The 20021-nt window shown below is 38.3% G+C and overlaps 1 protein-coding gene across 2 annotated transcripts in view; it reads left to right on the forward strand.

Moving 5' to 3' along the window:
• The window catches only part of LOC124868280 (teneurin-3-like), a 474572-nt gene that overhangs the window by 302984 nt on the left and 151567 nt on the right, over positions 1–20021 (forward strand). For both annotated transcript variants that reach the window (XM_047365339.1, XM_047365340.1), the window contains 2 exons: positions 9508–9681; positions 13388–13452. In XM_047365339.1, the coding sequence (XP_047221295.1) occupies positions 9508–9681; positions 13388–13452 (239 nt within the window). The remainder of the gene's footprint in view (positions 1–9507; positions 9682–13387; positions 13453–20021) is intronic.

Raw genomic sequence — 20021 nt, forward strand, 5'->3', positions numbered from 1 at the left:
CTGTGGGGTGGGGCGGTTTGTTTTGCTGGCCCAGCCGAACTGCACGTTTTTGCTGTAGCCACGGTGCTGTGGTCACTTTGTCCTTACTTAAGGCCGGGAAAAACTGCTCCACTCGGCGTTGTAGAGACAGGGTGTCTGCTGGGAACTCTTTGGAACACAGTATTTTGAAAATTCCAGAAAGGTTTTTACTGGCCTTTAATGTCGTAAACCATGGCTGGGGTCCCAACAATAAATTAACATTTGGTTGTTCTTCGAACGACGGACACACTAACATAAGATCATAGTCAACTTTGGATCCAAGAATTCTTCGAAGTAGAGTCGTACTCGGCAGCGCTGCCTCCCCAGTGAGATCAGCTGTGCTGCAGTGGGTAAAACAGAAAGGGGTTTGGCTGGGATAAGTGTGTTGTTAGTGGCTTATTGACTCCTCCTTGGTGGGCCACACTAAAAGTAGGTTAATTCAATGCATTTAGGGATTCAGAGCTTTTACCAGTCTCTTTGTTTGTAGATTGTCTTTAGAAACATATATTATTCTTACCTACAAACAATTCCTACCAATAAATATCATGTCCAAAGCCTACATATGCCACTGTCTCACGTGTTGTCAGGAATTCAGTCTGAATGATGTCGGTCTTTTTGAAATTGAAATCTTAAACTGTGTCACAGACCAGCTATATGATAAAGACTGTGGTTTTATTTTGCCACTCCCCCTTACCAATGACACACGTTTGATTTCCTTTGTGACTTCCTGACTCATTTATCCAAAGCCCAGATCGCACTGCTGACTGCTTTTAAAAAGTGGGAAAACCTCAGAACATACCAAATCCATCTCTTCTTTTAATAATAATGACACAAGATCTGGGCATGAGTAAGGCTGAAAAAAGCTAAACTAAAGCTTAACCCAGACTGTTTGGTCTGAAATGGTATCACCATGGTAACTAAAGACAGCTCTTGAATAGCTGGAGTGCCTGTGCAATGTTGAAAATAAGCCTGATCAGAACAGGTGCTATAGCCACATCATCAGCAGTGGTTTTTCCTTCTGTAAAATATAGCAAATATTAAATAATTATCAGAAAAGCAGGTTCTACTATAGATGTACATTTACAATATTCCCCAATGTCCTTCAAAAAATTGTTATACTGGTTTGTTTCTTCAAAAGCATTCAATAAAAGAAACAGATTAAACCAGTTGCAAATCTGATTATTCAGTTTTAAACCTTTGAATGTTTATCAAGACAGCATTGGAGTTAATTTATTAATTTTAGTAACACAATGTTCTGTCACTTCCACTTTGTAGTAGAACTGACATCTGTCAGTGCAACAGATGAGTGGAGTTTTCTACTACAAGAGACACACAGAGCCAAAATAACTCGGTGTCACACAAATTTATTGGGTCTGGCCTATGAAAGGCGGATTAATGTGGAATGGGACAAGAGAGTGTAAATGTTCTCATTAGAAGTGATAATTCACAGATGTTATGTCAAAGACACATACTCTTGGCTTAGACAGCCATCCACACATGCTCCACACAGTCTGATGCTTAGCCACCTGTTGGGACACAAATGGTCACAAGATCATGCAAATGCAGATGTCAATCAGGGACACACAGTTATACATGTGGGTGGGTACTGGAAAAATCAACACCGGTGTTTGAGTGTTGATATGTATGTGGTTTTTAACTTAACTAACCTTAAACAGAAACCAGTCTGGAGTTCCTAGACTGCTCTAAAGTCTGCTATAATGGCATTTTAGATCATATTTAAAACATATTATTAATATAAAGTGGATTTCACATCCACTGCAGTGCCAGCTAAACAATTAAAACATAATAAATCATTGAAAAACTTTTCCTGCCTTTTTGTAATATTTATCCTGTTTAAATTATTGACAAAACAAACATGTGTGTTTGAGGGAAAATTATAAAGAAAACAAATTAGCAAGAATCTGGTTGAATAAGTGTGCACATCCCTAAACTAATACTTTGATTCCATTTCAGCTTTCAGTTTTCTTTGGTAGGAGTCTGTCAGATTCCTACATCTTGACTTGTTAGTATCTGCTTGCTCTACTTTGCATCAATTCTCAAAATCTATCAGGCTGAGAGGACTTCTGTCCATAGCCCTCAACAGATCACCCCACAAATTTGATGTCATATTTACTTTTGAGCTTTGGCTAGCCCATTCCAAACATTTTATATTCTTCTGAAGTCACTCTCTGGTATGTTTGCTATATGTCTTTGGTTTTCTAACCTGGGCTCAAAGCTGACTGGTATTTAGAATCGTTTTGTGATTTTACCTTAAGAAAAAAACAGTTCCATGTGAAGAAAAACAAAATGCTTTTATTCTTCAAAATTTGCAGCTTCATCAAGACATGGAGAATTCAGGAGGCTGTTGTCACACAAAATGTCCTAACCCTGTTGTAAATAGGAATCTGAGAATATTATTTAATATTTAATATTAATATTTTAATATTAATATTTTAATATTTTACCAAATAATATTTCGGTCTGTTAAGGATTATCCTGTGAATACCAGCCCAGTAAGGCGATGGTATTAGGACAGAATAGAAAGGTCTGAGACGAGCTCTGACATTATTGAACAGCATAAACTCTGCACATATATGGAATGAATTCACACAATTTCTTAAAATACAAGAATTTATTAACAAAAATAAGTCAACTCAAAGTCAAACATATTTCAATCAACAAACTCTTTACTATGCTAAAACAATTCAACTAAACTACCAATCAGAATTAAAGAATAATGAAGACTAATGGGCTATGTACAATATAAACCAGTTGATTAAAGATGATTGGAAATCATGACCAAAAAGAGTGATGCAACATTACCATGCAATATTTATGTTTGAGAACCAAGGATTATCTTGAAGAATCTGGAAGTGAAGTTAGGTTAGTCTTGGAACTAACTTAGGAAATAATCAGCAAACGTTTAGACAACCCTTCACAATGCAAGATCAGGTAAAATATTATTTTAATAAAATAATGTTTTAAATAATGATCTGCTGAATAAAACCAACCTCCTGGATGACTAATTCTCAACGGTGTTTAATTAACTGCCTTTATTTATTGAAATAATATTTGAAGAAATATTATTGAGTATTTTGGAAAAGAGCCAAATCTTTCTGGAGAAATGGGGCTTAATGGTGTTTACTTAGGTATCAAATCTAGTAAATGATGTTCAGGGACGATTATTCACTAGATTGAAAACCAACAACCTTTCTGTTGACTAGCCTTAATGCTAGCACACACGTGTTCTTACCGGCTGGCCGTTGGGCTAACAAAGAAGCTAATAGCTTAGCACCAGAATCAACACATACCTTTAAAATACCAGGTTAATAAAAGGGTTAAAATGCATAAGCGCGGACGGCGCGTTATGAGCGATGTTCTGGTTAAAACCACCCTTTAAATAAAGTTTATCTTAACTTTAAAACATACAAAGAACACGAACCGGCGCGTGCCGTAGCTAGCCTACTAGCGCTAAAGATCGCCAGGTTCCACAAAACAAAACTTTATAACATGAAAACGTTTAGATTATTTCATCCTAAACCTATCTGTTAATCTGCCCAAACCTAACCTCTGACCGTAGCGAGGATATGTTGTCCAAGGGCGATGAAGTTCGATGGGATCTAAGCACCTGTGTAACATACAGTATTTAGCTTAGAGACATCTTGGAGCTTAAAACAGATAAAGGACTAGATGTCACCCAAATAAATATGTCATTAAATATTCTTAGAATTGACTGAAGTGGAAGAAGCATTTTAACAGCAGTAACAATGATTTAAAAACAACATTGGCAGCATTCCCAGCTTTCCCAACAGTGCTACAAAGACATACACTACCAGTCCAAAGTTTTAGATACACTTTCTCACTTAATGGGTCTCTTTATTTTTTCATGACTATTTGCATTGTAGATTTTCACCAAAGGCAACACAATTGTGAATGATCACACATGGAATTATATAAGAAACAAAAAGTATGAAATAAATCTAAACATTTTTATATTTTAGATTGTTCAAAATAGCCACCCTTTGCTCTGATGACTGCTTTGCTCTCTTGGCGTTAACTCCATGAGCTTTCATGAGGTGGTCACCTGAAATGGTTTTACAAAGAGTTTTTCAGTCATCACAGCGAAGGGCGGCTACTTTAAGAAATCTAAACTATAAAACATATTTAAAGTTCCTTTACAGTTTTTTTGTTTGCTACATAATTCCATGTGTTCCTGCACGGCTTTGATACCTTCAGTGAGAATCTACGTACAATGTAAATATTCATAAACATAAAGAAAACCATTAAATGAGAAAGTGTGTCTTACTTATTGAAACCATTCCAAATACAGCTGTCTCTGCTCTGGTATCAGAGTGTATATGAGACAGCAAACCTGTTGTCCAGCTAATGCCAGTTGCTGAGACACAATGTAGACACAGTAAATGATTGAATACCTGTGCCTGCATAGCAAACAGAGAATCTTGGTGAATAAATACTGTTTTTGATTTGTTTTTAATGCTATTTTGGTGAATACGTACAGAAATAAGAGCTACTGACTAACTATAACTGTGTGTGTAGGATTTCAAAGAAAAAGGTAGATGCAGATGGTTTAATTGTGTTGTTTATTTCAGCTACATTTCATACATCTAAAATCCAAGCAGTAGTTACAGTCATTGTCTTCTGAGGGAAACACAAATGTAGCTACCACACACACACACACACACACACACACACACACACTTTCATACATGCTATCATTGTTCTAATCCTCCTTGTGTTGCTTCAGTTGTCATCCCATTGTAAATAGTACTAATGGAATGTAAATGCAGCTTCTAGACTTATGCATTTGAAGGGATGTTGTTATTAAAGGCCTATCAGATTAGTTCTGGTTGACAACATGCTAACTCAGTTCAACAGACTGTGGTTCCAGTCATTTTACACTTGATTATCCCCACACTGTGTCTGATTATATACACCCGCATTCTCACAATCAGACAAACACAGGCTCTATATTCATGTTCCAGCATCATTCAGAGATAGAATGATTGCATTTTCCTAGCAATTCAAAAATGTTTTAATTGAATATTTAACCTGCTCTTCACACATTTTTCTATTTAAGAATGATAATTGACAACCTTCATAAGACTTTGCAGACTTATGACATTTTTCATCTCTCAATGTCACTAGGAATGGTGTACAAATATATTCCAATTCTGGAGCAATCATTTTTTGAGCCGCATTTTTTACTCTTAAGTTTCTTTTCTCTTTTGTATCCTTGCAGGCCTACCTCCAACAATCTTCAACCAGGGCTGGCCAGTATCTGCAGTTTAACCTTTCATTTAAACATACAGCAATATACACTATTAACGGCTGCATAGACAGGCTTGTGATCACCTATAACTTCTTGTTTTTTAGGGACTTTTTGGCATACTTTTGTAGACTGAATATGCCACAGACAAAGTGACAAACGAACAAACAAATAAAATAACTTCTGGGTCTGACCGCAGATCAAAATTCTGAGAGACCACCTGCTGGTAGAAAAAATGCAAGCTGGTGGGTCATTGTCAGTGTCAGGTTTCTCTGACAATGAGCAGATTACAGATGAATAAATCATCTGCTGTGAAAGGAGCAAAAAAATGTGTTATATTTCCATCATGTCCATTCGTTTTTCTTCTTTTTGCTACAGTTAGTGACCTCCTATCTCTGCTGAGCCAATCACTTTATTAGAAGAGACTGCTTACAGCTACTTCAGGAAATATTTTCGGGGTCACGCCCTTACAGTGTCCTTCCCCTCTTCAATAGGTTACAAACTTTCCAGGCAATGAGCCACTAAGGTGTGCTTATAGCATGCTTAGAGGGAATCAGGTGTAAAAGCTCCCTTTTCTTCCAGGGTTACATGTTCTCTACAACATACAGTCAGCTCTGCTGTTGTTTTGTCTTTCTTCTTGTTTGCTTTGCCACCTGCGTTCTGATAGTTATTGTACGTATGTGTGCTTAGCTGACCTGATTTTCAGTTTTGACTTTCACAGCTTCCAAGTTCTCTTGAGACTTACCTGCCGGACTATTCTGACAGTTAGTAAAAATAATAAAAGCAACAACTTCTTGTTTTGAAAGATTTAGCTTTTATAATTACGAAGTTCTGTCATGAATGTCGCATGTTATTTTATCCAGCTATAAAATGGACAGTTTAATGCCAGAATGTAGTCACACAGTTGTAATAAAGTTTGCATGTCGTAGCTATAACATTGTTGAGGGACTCTTCAACAGTAAGTGTTGCTGTAGGAAAAGATGTCCACACCACAGGAGTATCAGCAGAAGAAGAGCCGTACAGGAAGTAGATTGAACGTGCACAACTGCACACACAAACCTTTAAATGCTTTTGCTTTATACAACCTTTTTTAAATTTATTTATTTTAAAGCTGATATTCAGAACAATATTATTAGTAACGTAATGTAATATGTTAGTACTGTATTACCACTTGGCCTTCGTCTGATCTTTATGTGGTGTTTCTCTTTTACAATTTGCAATGAGAATTGGAAATTATTAAAAAAAGCTTTGCTTATTATGTCAAAGCAACATATTGCTATGGGAACCATGCAAAGGTTTATTGCTGCAATGTGCCATCATAGCCCAACAGATTTTAAACCACTTCCACTGTACAGCATTTCCTTCACTCTCCTCCTAAACTTATTTGTTCTCTTGTTTAATTATGTAGTTTTTATCCTTCATTTTAGTATATTCCAAGCAATGGAGCAGAGACAGTTTTCAATTGAATATGAGACTCAGTGTAAGCCCATTGCCTCTTCTTGCAAAAACAAATGGGATTCCTCTTCCTGTTTTTAGTTAAGCATGACAAATTTCTCTGTGGCCTTGTTAACATGAGAAGAAACAGCTGAAAGTCATTGTCATTTTACGTCATTTTATCATGCTCAACTTTCCAAGCATAGCAAACCATAAGCTATCACATGTCTGCTTGTGTACCTCCTCAGACACCCTGGTTAGGGGTTTTTTTGTTAATCGTGTGTGTTACTTTCGCAGCTGTACATACATCAGTGTGGTTTATTGGCCTCCAGACTTTCCAGGTTTCCAGCTAGAGGTAATTAGAGCTTCATGACGGACAGATATGGAAGTGACATTGTTTAAAAAGAGAAAAAAAACAATAAAAGAATATCAACACTGTCAGATTGTGTTGGTTTTATTGTGTTTGGAATGGGTTAAACAACCTCCCAAAGTTCTTCTAATTAACAGAGAGTATCCTGGCAGGGCCTGACTCACAGCAGGGACATCGTTGTAAATGGTACTAACTAGCAGGCAGGAGGAAGCAGTGCGGAAGGCCCCAAGGAGCAGTAAAGGGAACCACTTTCGCATTTAAAACATTCACAGCAGTCCAGCTACACTCTTGGGTTTTCTGTGACCCTATACTGGTAATTATCACATATTCCAAAGCTTGTGTCACATAAATTGTCATCTAAGAAAAGAGTTTTTCTTTTTTTTTCTTTTTTTTGCTACACAATGAAAATATTTCATGGGATTTCGAGCTGGTCCATCTGAAATGTGAAATGTTTATCTTTCATCTTCTTGGCTGATGAAAATGTCTGTGCTTGTTTAAACTGAAGATGAGATTTTCCTTTTTTGTAATACTGGCATTACTGCAATATAAAGAAAATTAAATATCACTCACTGCATCATGTGAAATATAAACCATGATGAAGTGGATTGCTGTTTGATCAATGAACAGAGTACATCTTACACCTTTGATTAAATACTTAAAAATTGCTGGAGGTTCCAAACACACAAAGGCTCAGTCTCGTTCACTTACTCCCCTTCTACATCCTGCATTCTTTTTTCCCATCCCCTTTTTGTTCTCTCCATCTTCACATCTTGCCTAGTGGCAGGTATTAATTGGGGGACCCTTGTTATAATAGGTTCTAATTGTTAATCACACAGCCTTGTTACAGAGCACTCTAATTGTAATTATAGAGGCTCGTTAGCCAGGGTCCTGTCATTAATTAGACATTGTGACCTCGGTAATTTGCTGCAGGCATACATGTATGTGCCAGTAATTTTCTCCAGCTGGGTAATGTCTGGCTTTCTGAAATGAAAAAAGCTGTTTGCCTTTCATGTTGCATTTATTCTTTATATAATGTATTGTCCCTTTGCTGAGCTGGTTCAAAAATCTGGTTTCGTGAAATTGGAAATACCTCTGAGTCAGATTAGGGCTTCAACTTTCTCTGCAAACTTTCATTTGTTATTTAAGAAGCCAATTCGCTGTTCATAGTTCAACACAGTGACCTTAATAGTCCAGCAAGTACAGATTTTAGAATCCAGAGTTTACTTTTGTAAGGTTATGTTCTCTACTGAAGCTGTTATTTGTTTCCCTGTACAAGACAAAATATGTAATTCTAACTTTGTACAGTATGTTCCATTTAGCCTGTTACAATGAGAGCTGTGGGGGAATATAGGGAAGGGAAAACAAAGACATATTTACTTATTTGCACTGTATGTAAACAAGTGTAGTTTTATTTAAAGTGCAACTGGATATCAAGAGGAAGTTAAATTTGTACTTTTACTTTGCCAACTTTGGCTTTAGCTAAAAGATTTAAATGAGCAAATCTCAAGCTAAACCTTATTTCAAGCTCATAATATATAATAATAAGACTAAAAGCTGAAATTGAATCAATAGGTGCCTCAAAAAAGTATCAGTTTACCATTGTGCACGTTATACAACCAGGTTATTGCAGCTAATATATTAACCATGTTCATGCCTATTGTTGTGCTCATTGACATGGCTTACTACAATAAGCAATAAACGTTTTAACAATCAGTTTCCACAATAGGAGACTATGTTTAACAATGCAAGTATTGTACAGTGTTGCTACTACTTGTAAAACCTGTATGGAAACGTATATTTTATACATGCCTGCGGTAAGGATTAGTTGTAGCTGTTCAGTGTCATAAACGATTTAATTGCTCACAAGTGTTATTCTTGGTGTTAGCTTGTTTGAAAAGTTGACAAACATTGTGGACCTTATGACCTGATTCAGACATTTAAATTATGTTGGCTCTTAAAAGGATGTGTGCTTTGAACCGGGACCTGTTAACATGCACCTGACTCATCTTACAGAGGTGAGAATCCATACGGTGACAGATTCTCTGGGTATGTTGAAGTTGCTATGAAGCAGTTGCTATCTACACCAAGAATTTATTCATAGCATAAAAACAAACACGTCCAGATGAAAATCCTTACATTTTGTCCAGTTTGATGTTGGACTAACAGCAGTGTAGAAAGATATGATACATACTTTACAGGAAACAACTTCACAGCAACTGTATTCTTGTTAGTTAGAGTAGCAGTCAGTTACTTAGCACTGCCATCAGGGGGTGCAAAGCAATCAACTCTGCAGGAGAGTAGTTTACAGAGTTTTTTGTCATTGGATGTAAAGGTAATGTGACTAACATTTACAACTTTACAACTAAATACTCTTGCCCTTTCTCCTCTCGCCTTTCAGGCACTTCCTCTTTAAAACAGGTACAGGCACCACCCCTCTCTTCTCCACAGCTACTCCAGGCTACACCATGGCCACAGGCTCAGTCTACTCCCCTCCCACCAGGCCGTTGCCAAGAAATACCCTGTCCCGTTCTGCCTTTAAGTTCAAGAAGTCCTCCAAGTACTGCTCATGGAGGTAAGATTCTCGCTTATGAAGAAATTGCAATATTCCATTGACTTGATCATGTTGACAACTGTAAATGTTTCATATTGGGTTGTGTTTTTCCATTAAAACTGGATTAGCAGTTAGATTAAAAGTTTTTGTTTTATCTTGTAAATTGTCTCTGTCTCTGTTAAATGAAATACACTCAACTGAATAAAGCACTGTTTGGGACAGGGAACCTGTCTAGGGTGTACCTTCGTCTCACCCATTGACTGCTGGATATACAAAGCCTTTAAGGATTCACACTCTTGAATGTGTCACCCTTTATTACCTTTATAAATGAAATTGTGGTCAATATTTTTTAGCTTTTTTGCAATAATTGGCAAAAGAGCAATTGTCCAAGTGTAAACTAATTTATATAACATAATTTAAAATATTGAAGGTAAAGTACAGGTCCTTCTCAAAATATTAGCATATTGTGATAAAGTTAATTATTTTCCATAATGTCATGATGAAAATTTAACATTCATATATTTTAGATTCATTGCACACTAACTGAAATATTTCAGGTCTTTTATTGTCTTAATATGGATGATTTTGGCATACAGCTCATGAAAACCCAAAATTCCTATCTCACAAAATTAGCATATTTCATCCGACCAATAAAAGAAAAGTGTTTTTAATACAAAAAACGTCAACCTTCAAATAATCATGTACAGTTATGATCTCAATACTTGGTCGGGAATCCTTTTGCAGATATGACTGCTTCAATGCGGCGTGGCATGGAGGCAATCAGCCTGTGGCACTGCTGAGGTCTTATGGAGGCCCAGGATGCTTCGATAGCGGCCTTTAGCTCATCCAGAGTGTTGGGTCTTGAGTCTCTCAACGTTCTCTTCACAATATCCCACAGATTCTCTATGGGGTTCAGGTCAGGAGAGTTGGCAGGCCAATTGAGCACAGTGATACCATGGTCAGTAAACCATTTACCAGTGGTTTTGGCACTGTGAGCAGGTGCCAGGTCGTGCTGAAAAATGAAATCTTCATCTCCATAAAGCTTTTCAGCAGATGGAAGCATGAAGTGCTCCAAAATCTCCTGATAGCTAGCTGCATTGACCCTGCCCTTGATAAAACACAGTGGACCAACACCAGCAGCTGACAAGGCACCCCAGACCATCACTGACTGTGGGTACTTGACACTGGACTTCTGGCATTTTGGCATTTCCTTCTCCCCAGTCTTCCTCCAGACTCTGGCACCTTGATTTCCGAATGACATGCGGAATTTGCTTTCATCTGAAAAAAGTACTTTGGACCACTGAGCAACAGTCCAGTGCTGCTTCTCTGTAGCCCAGGTCAGGCGCTTCTGCCGCTGTTTACCATTGTCACATTAAAGTAATCTGAGTGAAATAGTTAAAAATAAATAGATAAATAAAAACATGAATAAACAAAATACAAAAAAATCTTGTATTATTGTATATCCAAGAATGTCTGATAATAGTTTTTGTCATGTATAAAATGATACACTGTGATAATTATCTGGACCACAGCCCCACCAGAACTTATAAAGTAAGGCACAGGGGTTCTGATGTGAGGGGGGTGCAGGAGAAGCAGAGAGGAGAGATGCTGCTGTCTGGACTGGTGAAGCTCCAGAGTTTGCCTGAAGAAGTTAACATTTTGGGCTTTGTCTCTGTCATGGCAAAAAGGAGGGCAAGAATATTAAAGCGCAAAACCGCGGGCTTTTGACCAGGGTAAGTTAGTTTTGAGTTGGATATTGGATATTTGTGATTAACTATGGCAGGGTTGTCAGACTCCAGTCCTCGAGGGCCAGTGTCCTGCAACTTTTAGATGTGTCCCTGGTCTTACACACCTCAAACAAATGGCTGCCTTTCCTCCTCAGTGTGCAGTCAAGTTCTCCAGTGTCCTGCTAATGACGTAATTATTTGATTGAAGTGTGTTGAAGCAGGAACATCTAAAGGTTTCAGGTTACTGGCCCTCGAGTACTGGAGTTTGACACTTGTGCACTAGGGCCTTCCTCCCGTTTGACCCGATGCAGGTAGTCTGATTACGGGCAGCTGCTCTCTGCATGCTCCCTTCTGCTGCAGGTGGTGGATCACTTAAGGACCGTGAATAAATGTCAAACCAAACACTCTTAAAGATTTATTTCAGAAACAATTTCTTTTTCCTATATGGACTGTTGCATAACCTGTTTCATGGTTGTATTGTTTTGTTTGATTTTATGTGTTATCAGCTGATTTTGGACGTTATTAAATACAGCGCGCCCCGCCTGCATGAAGTTCAGAACGCTCGCAAAACGGGCTGGGTGGAGTGAAGCCTGCCTGAGTAGAGCCCGTGTAAAAGGGGCATAATTGTCCATCTTTTCAAATCATGAATTAACTGTGATCAAACTACATTTATTAGTGAGCTGAGCTCCATTTCAAAAGCCAAACCCAGACCTGAATATTATCTGATCTGTGGACTTAATAAATTATTTCTGTAGAACCTCTCTGACACCCGAAAGATCAATAAGGCAACGCATCATCTAACAAAATTCACAAAAAGAAGAAAAACAAAGTCATGGACATTTGTCACTCTGGAAATGCTTACAAAGCCATTCCAAGACTTTGGCATGCCAGCGACCCAAAGTGAGAGAGAGCCATTATCCAAAACTGAAAAAAAAACATGCAGCAGTGGTGATCCAAAGCACAGAAGCAAGGCCAGCTTTGAACGCCTCAAAAATATAAAAAATTATGTTTTTGAGTGACCTAGCCAAATTCTGGACTTAAATCCCATTCAGATACTGTAGCATGACCTTCTACACGCTGTTCATACTCCAAAACCCGCCAACGTGGCTGAATTAAAACATTTTTGCAGAGGAGAGTGAGCCCTGTGTAGTCCAGAAATAGGTGATATTTTTTCAGCTTCCTGTCTCCCCTCCCCCCACACACACACCTTTGCAGGCCAACCAGGGCCTGCTGCTTAGACGTATGCCAAGAGCATGATGCTGCCACCACCGTGCCTCACAGTGTAGATGGTGTGTTTTTGGTGTTTGGTGCTTACCAAAAACGGCATCTAGTCTGATGTCCAAGAAGCCAGGTTTTCTCTCGGATCAAATAACCTTCTTCCAAATGTCCTTGGAGTCTCCTACATGTGCCTGAGTGAATTTCAGATCCAATTTTAATATGAGCTTTTTGCAACAGAGGCTTCCCTAATGACAAACCTAGTCAACAATTGTTGTAGGTAGATTCTCCTCCATTTGAACCTCAAACACCTTCTTTAGTGGTTTTGCATGCCTAGGTGGCCTTCTCCACTGGTCTTTGTCTTGCCACACTCCTTAATGATGGATTTAATTGAACTCCATGATATTTCAGGTGAATTGGAATTTTTTGTAGCCATCTTCTGATTTATACTTTTCAGTTTTTCCCCCCTGAGTTGCCTCTGAGTTTGTCTTTGTGTTGTAACACTAGCAGGAATTATTGTTGTCAAGACGGACCGCTAGTCTGTTGCAGACCTCTCTGAGATCTGCTAGTCTTGCTTCTTTTTCACAAAGATACGTGCCTATTTTCACATAAGACAGGTAAACTATAATAAAAATCCTAATCTTGTTTATGACAAAAAAAAAATTAAACTATGTCAGCATCCCATTAATTTCTATGGTACAATCACCTTTATACTTTTCCTACAGGAGGTGAGAATGCCACATTATTCTTTTTTTGCCTTATATCTCTTGTGTCCACGTCCTCAGGTGTACAGCCCTCAGTGCAGTTGGTCTGTCAGTACTTCTCTCTGTCCTGCTCTGCTACTGCATAGGTAAGATGACACAGTTTTTTTGCTCATACAAGCCACACAACTGCAACCCAGCCAAATATATAAAGACAATACACATTACATACACAGATCTATTTATCTTGCAAGACAATGAACTCCATGTTGCCTCCGGTTTGCAAATTGACATATGTGAGTGTGTGAATGTGGGTTGGAGTGTAAACCATTTTGAGTTGTCAACAAGAGAAGAAAAGACAAGAAAAGCTCTGTATAACCACAGCCTTATTTCCCATTCTGTCTGTTCTTTATTATCTTTCTTCTGCTCTTGAGTACCATCCTCTCAGGCTCCAGCTATATTCTACCATTCATCTTCTGTTCCTGCTGCTGTGGTGGATTGTTACTCTGTGCTATGAAACCAAACATCCAAGATTTCCCTTTACATTAGTGATAGTTTCCCTTCTCTTTGTCATGGCTTTTTTTCTTGGTGCAGTATACAAGGCTAAAATACAGGGCAAAGAAGATTACTTGCCACTCATGAATATAGAGTTGTAGCCTGATATTCACATACACTGTACAAACACATTGTTTTTTTCTCACATTTTGTCATTAATTCAGGTTAAACTTTTCCTGTTTTACATCAGTTTCAATTGCCAAAATATTCTCTATTAGCTACATGTCAAAATAACGAGAAAGAGAATTTTTTTAATGTTCTTTGTTCAAACCCAGGATATACATTATATTGGTTTAGTTGTCATATGCAGGTTAACACACAATGGGATAAGAAGAACTCACTATAAAAACAAAAGTACTAATGGTGTGCTATAAAAAATTTTCACATCGTGCAGCAGCAATAAGCTAATGAAGTGTCACAAATTCAGTTTGGTGGAGTATTATCGTCCAGAATTCAGTAGTGTGACAGCTTGTGGATAATAACTGTCTTTAAGTCTTTTTGTGCGTGCTGGCAGCCACCTGTACCGCCTGTCAGAAGTTAGCAGACGGAAAAGTCCTTTTGCTAGGTGAGTTTGGTCCTTGATGATGCTGCGTGCTTTACGCAGACACGGCTGTGGTAAATGTCGTGGATGGGACGGAGACTGCTGCCAGTGATGACCTCTGCCGTTCTCACCACCCTCTGTAGTTTTTTCCGTCTCTGATGGGTGGCTCTTAATAATGAACCTGAAGAAGTTTGTGAGGATGCTGGTGTTCATACCGAACGTCCTCAGCTTTCTCAGGAAGTAAAGTCTCCGTCAGACTTTTTTGACCACTGTGTCTCCATGTACTGTCGAGGATAAGTCCTCAGTGATGTGAACGTCAAGGAACTTGAAGCTGCACTAAACATGCGTTGTATGCTGCGGTACGCATGGGGTGAAATTTTCTGACATATCCTTAGAATCTGTGGTATTCTGGCTTATGTGGTAATCACATTTTGTATGCTTTGTAGCCTTATTTTCCCATGCTATCAAGTCTTCCTATGGATTTGAAACAATGTTCTTTAATCACATTTTGAAGAGTTGTTAAAGTCTGGATGATCATAGTCTCTGTAATGTTGCCACTATGGGACTTAATTTGATGTCTAATGTTCCTAATGTGATGTTTCCTCAGTATGATTAAGGTCAATGCCTGTTCTATTCTCTATTCAGAAAATGGAATTAGTTGTGTGTTGTTATGGCTTCCTTTTTAATCCTAAAAAGTTTATATTTGGAAACTTGAGAATAAGTCTCATGTTTATATGTGTAGGTTCCAGTCAAAATGATACAAAGAGTCAATAGAAATGCAGAGGTTCAAGATAAGGAGGAGAATATGTCTATGCTTTAAAACGGTCAGGACATTTTGTTTCTTGTTAGATTGTTTGCAAGACAGACAGGAAGGATCAAAATAAAATGAGTCAAAGAGAGATAAAAGTGGTATTTATTTTAAAGGTCACTGATTCCCAGAATGAACCAAACCAATTACGAATGGAGCTCAGATGGTCCTTGAACTTCAAATTCTCTTGCCTTAGGCTAGTGTGTGTGTGTGTGTGTGTGTTTCTTAGAGTTTATATATGGAGGTAAAGCAAATGTGTCTGTATTTCATCAGCTATATCACTGGGTGTGCTTTAGGCTCCCTCTTGCAGCATTGTTATTTTTTTCTATTGAAGGCATCTGTTCAGGCTTTCCTGGGATTTTACGGTTGACAAATGTGCACACTCTTGACACACCAACACACACGTATCTGTTTCACACACTGATGAACACGCTCATGTAAAAACAGATTTTTGCAGTTATCCACTCACAACAGAGACACAAGTGAACAGGTGAGAGATTTAAAACCATGCACATGAGCAGAAATACAAAGAAGACGTTATACTCATGGGGGCTGCACATTTTGATTGGCACATGCATCCAGCACAGAAACACACACACATAGGGCAAAAAGAAACAGCCTCTGGTCCAGGCAAACTGACATAAGGACAACATTTGATTCATTTATTTTCATAGCTCTATGTGCGTGTGTGTTGTGTGTGCGTGTCCTTTCTAAGATCTTTGTAAAGAATGTATTTGGTATTTGTTCTTTTTCAACAGTTGTTTTATAATGAAAGAAGATGGAACTCTATTATGAAATCATTAAAACATTTCACATGGTCAATTTTTTGCACTCAAATTCTGGCTTAATATAATAAATACACAAGACGGATACAATACAAGTGAGAGAAAAACCTAATTTGAGCCAATTTGTAAACAAGACAAAAAAACTCATAGCTGATCAGTGAAGTGTGCAGTTTATAATTCCTCAGAGTCCTATTCTTCAAGCAGTGTGAGGATCATAATATTTATCAGATTTTACTCATTTCAACTTATCCTTCTTAAATATTAGCTCTGGTAAATGTTTTTTATTCATTCATTCATTCATTGTCTTCCACTTATCTTAAATCAAATTGCAGTCATCCTCCCCCTGCACAACACTCACCAGTCCCTCTTTGGTGGATCCCAAGGCATTCCTTGGTCTGATGGGAAAAATATTCTGCCAGTGAGTCTGTCCTTGTGTCTTCTCTAACCATTGTAATTATGATGTACATATAGCGGTCACCCCAACATTATGAGCCTTAACAAGTAAGGTCAAGTTAAGTTTATTTATGTAGCGCTTTTCAGCAACAAGGCACTCAAGGCGCTGTACATAAGGAAAAAAGTTACAGTGATACAGAAAATCAAACAGAGGTAATTAAAAAAAAATAAAATAAAATAAAGAGAATAGAATGATGGATAAGAAAATGAAAGGAAAATTGGACTGAAAACGTAACCAATAATGTTTAGATGGCACAGTCAAAGGCCACTCTAAACAAATAAGTTTTTAATCTTGATTTAAAGCAACTTAGGGTTTCGGCGCTTTTACAATTTTCTGGCAGTTTATTCCGGATTAGTGGAGCATAAGAACTAAAAGCTGCTTCTCCATGTTTGGTTCTGGTTCTGGGTATGCAGAGTAGATTTGAGCCAGAAGACCTGAAATGTCTGGGTGGTTGATACACTGACAACAAGTCTGTAATGTATTTTGGTGCTAAAACATTCAATAATTTATAGACTAACAGAAGTATTTTAAACTCTATTCTCTGAGCTACAGGGAGCCAGTGTAGGGAACCGGGGTGATTTGATGTGAAGGTGAAAAACATTAATCAGCTCCTTTATGATACCTGGCTGTTGGGAGATACTAACCTTTGTTAATGACAGTCAAAGCCATTCATGTTGCATAGTTTTGCAATGATGAGGGCTTGAGGGTTGCTGGAATCAAAAGAGGGGGCTACAGTTTGCGTTATTTACTTTATTATTGGGTCAATGGGTGCGGCCTGTGACATAGTGATAAAGCGCGACCCATATAAGGAGGCTCAGTCCTCAATGCAGTTCTCCAGGTATGAGTCCCGACTCTGGAGAATATGCTACATGTCATCCCCTTCTCTGCACCCGACTTCCTGATTGCCTACTTTTGAAAAATAACAAAAAAGGTCATTAGTTCCACAAAAACAAAAACCTGTTCTTACCCTGATAATAAAGTTGAAATGGAGGGGGTAAATAGCTTTAAAAAAAAAACTGCCATAGTTACGGGAAACGATTCCATTTTGTGAAAAGTTATAGTTTCCAGACAGAATTTCAGCAGCCTTTCACCAAAATGTATTGAATTTATGTCAAATTGTTTCTAGCCTTAATGCCTTGTGCCTGTTGCAGTTTACTATTGTTTAGCAAATAAACAAACTATTAGAAATAAAGAGTCACATAACAGACATTTGTAATGTATTGGGATTATTTCTTTGCTTCTGCCATATGTGAATTTAACTAAGCATTGATTAAATATGAACATTTCCTTAAAAAGGCTCCATTGGATACAATCTAGTATGTCAGTTACCATGCTCAGTAATCCTCCTATTTCCTCCCTCTGAAACGCACACACACACACACACACACACACACACACTAGTCCCTGTTTATTAACAAACACTCACCCATTATCCTTTGCTCCTGCCCTCATCTATAAAGGGTTAAAGGTACCTGAGCCGCAGGACTTTGGTTTAATGAGGGAGCCAGTGAATCTGGAATAACAGTGTATGAGCTGGAGGGAATGTGAGGATTAACAACAGCTATTTTCTTTGTTCTCATATTGAATCAGCTGCCCTTTCAACATCCCACCATCAACGCCGGACTCATTTGCTTTGGGTACACAGTTCTGTTCTGTTTGTGAAGAACACAGGCAGAATATATGACTGAAGTTGGAGTTCCTCAGAGTGGGCAGGGAGGCACCATTTCTCTGTAAGGGACAGCTAGTGCCGCTGTGACTGAGATGAATCTGTACACCAGTTTGATATTTAAAAAGATGAATGCTAATGTGAACCTGTGCATTAGCTTCCAGACCTATGCTGTATAAAGGGGTCAGTCAGTCATTTTCTATACCGCTTCTTCCATAGTGGGTCCCGGGTGTATAAAGGGGTAAAACAGTTAATTGCTTTATAACGATACACCGAGTTATGCCATTATTATGTTTACCCCCTTTTAGATCATAGTTCCCCAATAAACACGGACTCACGAACCCATTAAGGATCACTTGGTCCTTCACGTCATACAGGTCAGTCCTTTGAGATCATGGGCCTACACACCATGCTGAGACTGCGGAAGTAAAGGGCCATGGCTTACAATGTGCAGCATCCCCAAGCGATGAGCACTGCTCTCCAAAAAGCTGAATTGATGCCACGATCCTCATGAAAGCTTTTCAAATTGCACACAATCACAACTCCATCATATGTAGAAGAAGCAAGATGGGATTTAGAATGACAGCTTTAGCATGAGAGAGCAGTTTCTGCTAGCTAAGCCAGTATGTACTGTATTACACACTGCATTCTTGCAGTTTACACTCCTCTGAAATGATAGCAGTCCCATTTCTAGGACCTGAGGAATACAGAGCTGATACTTAAAACATAGTTAGTGGTCAAAATGTGTCACTTTATCCTAAACAGCCCGTGAAAGAGCATGTTTACCTCTCCCTTTAAAATCATTTGTGGAGTTCAGTAGTGTCCCGTCAGTACTATGGTATCGGTCAGGCCTGTCAGCCCCACATTACGTCTGTTTATTTCCAAGAGCATGGATGCCTGTTCACATCTCTTGAACTTACTTGCTTTTCAGCCGCACATCATGGGAACCCTGTGGGAAGTGTCTTCCAGATGGACGTGTGTTTCTGTCTCTTTTAATCTTGCCTGAATAGCAGGCACTGTTATTTTCAACAGTTAGTGTTGTTTTATATTAGAACCATCTGTTGCAATGCTGCATACAATGGTGCTACTCAGTTATTTCAGCAAACGCCTGAATATGTTGGTTGGTTGTGTGCACCACAGCTCCCTTAGAGCAGAGCAGTTCTCTTGATGCATTTGGAGCATTTAAAATCTAAGATAAATTGACACTGTCTAAAGCTTAATTATCTTTCCAACCTTTTCAGGGTATGTCCTCTGAAGAGTAGCGATAAAGGTTACAAAGGGGAGTGATTTTACATACAATGAATAGAAGGTGAAGTTCATCATCATTTGAGGTTGGCCATATATACGAACAAATAGGTCAACCTAGGATGCAGTAAAAATATGTATTAAATTAAAGTCCCTAGCCCGGTCTCTTTAGAGTTGATGTAGCTGCTCTGAGTTAGACAACAACATGTACAAGACATACCGTCACAGTAAAACAAAATTACACGCTCTTTGTATTCTAGGGTTTTACATATCAGGACAAAATAACTGTACCCTGGTTGTAAAATTACTTAACTCTAACTTCAAACTAAAAACAAAATATGTTTACTGTGGGTAAAAGACCTAAGTGCACCTGGTCTTTCATCAGGTTGTAGAAGCCTTCATTTTCTTCAGCTCCACTTACTTTCACTTTATTACTTGATTGTACAACATTGCTTGCATGAACTAGTTTCTGCCAAATATTATGACCTCTACAATACTTTGGTATACGGAGGAGTTAATGGTTGACTCAGCAAATGCAAGGTGCTCAGGTCCTGTGACTGCAAAAGAAGCCCAAATCATCAACCCTCCACCACCATGCATGACAGTAGGTATGAAGTGTTTGTACTAATATGCTGTGTTTTGTTTTCACCAAACGTTTTACTGG

Source organism: Girardinichthys multiradiatus, chromosome 5, assembly GCF_021462225.1.
Source record: "Girardinichthys multiradiatus isolate DD_20200921_A chromosome 5, DD_fGirMul_XY1, whole genome shotgun sequence".
Lineage (NCBI taxonomy): Eukaryota > Metazoa > Chordata > Actinopteri > Cyprinodontiformes > Goodeidae > Girardinichthys > Girardinichthys multiradiatus.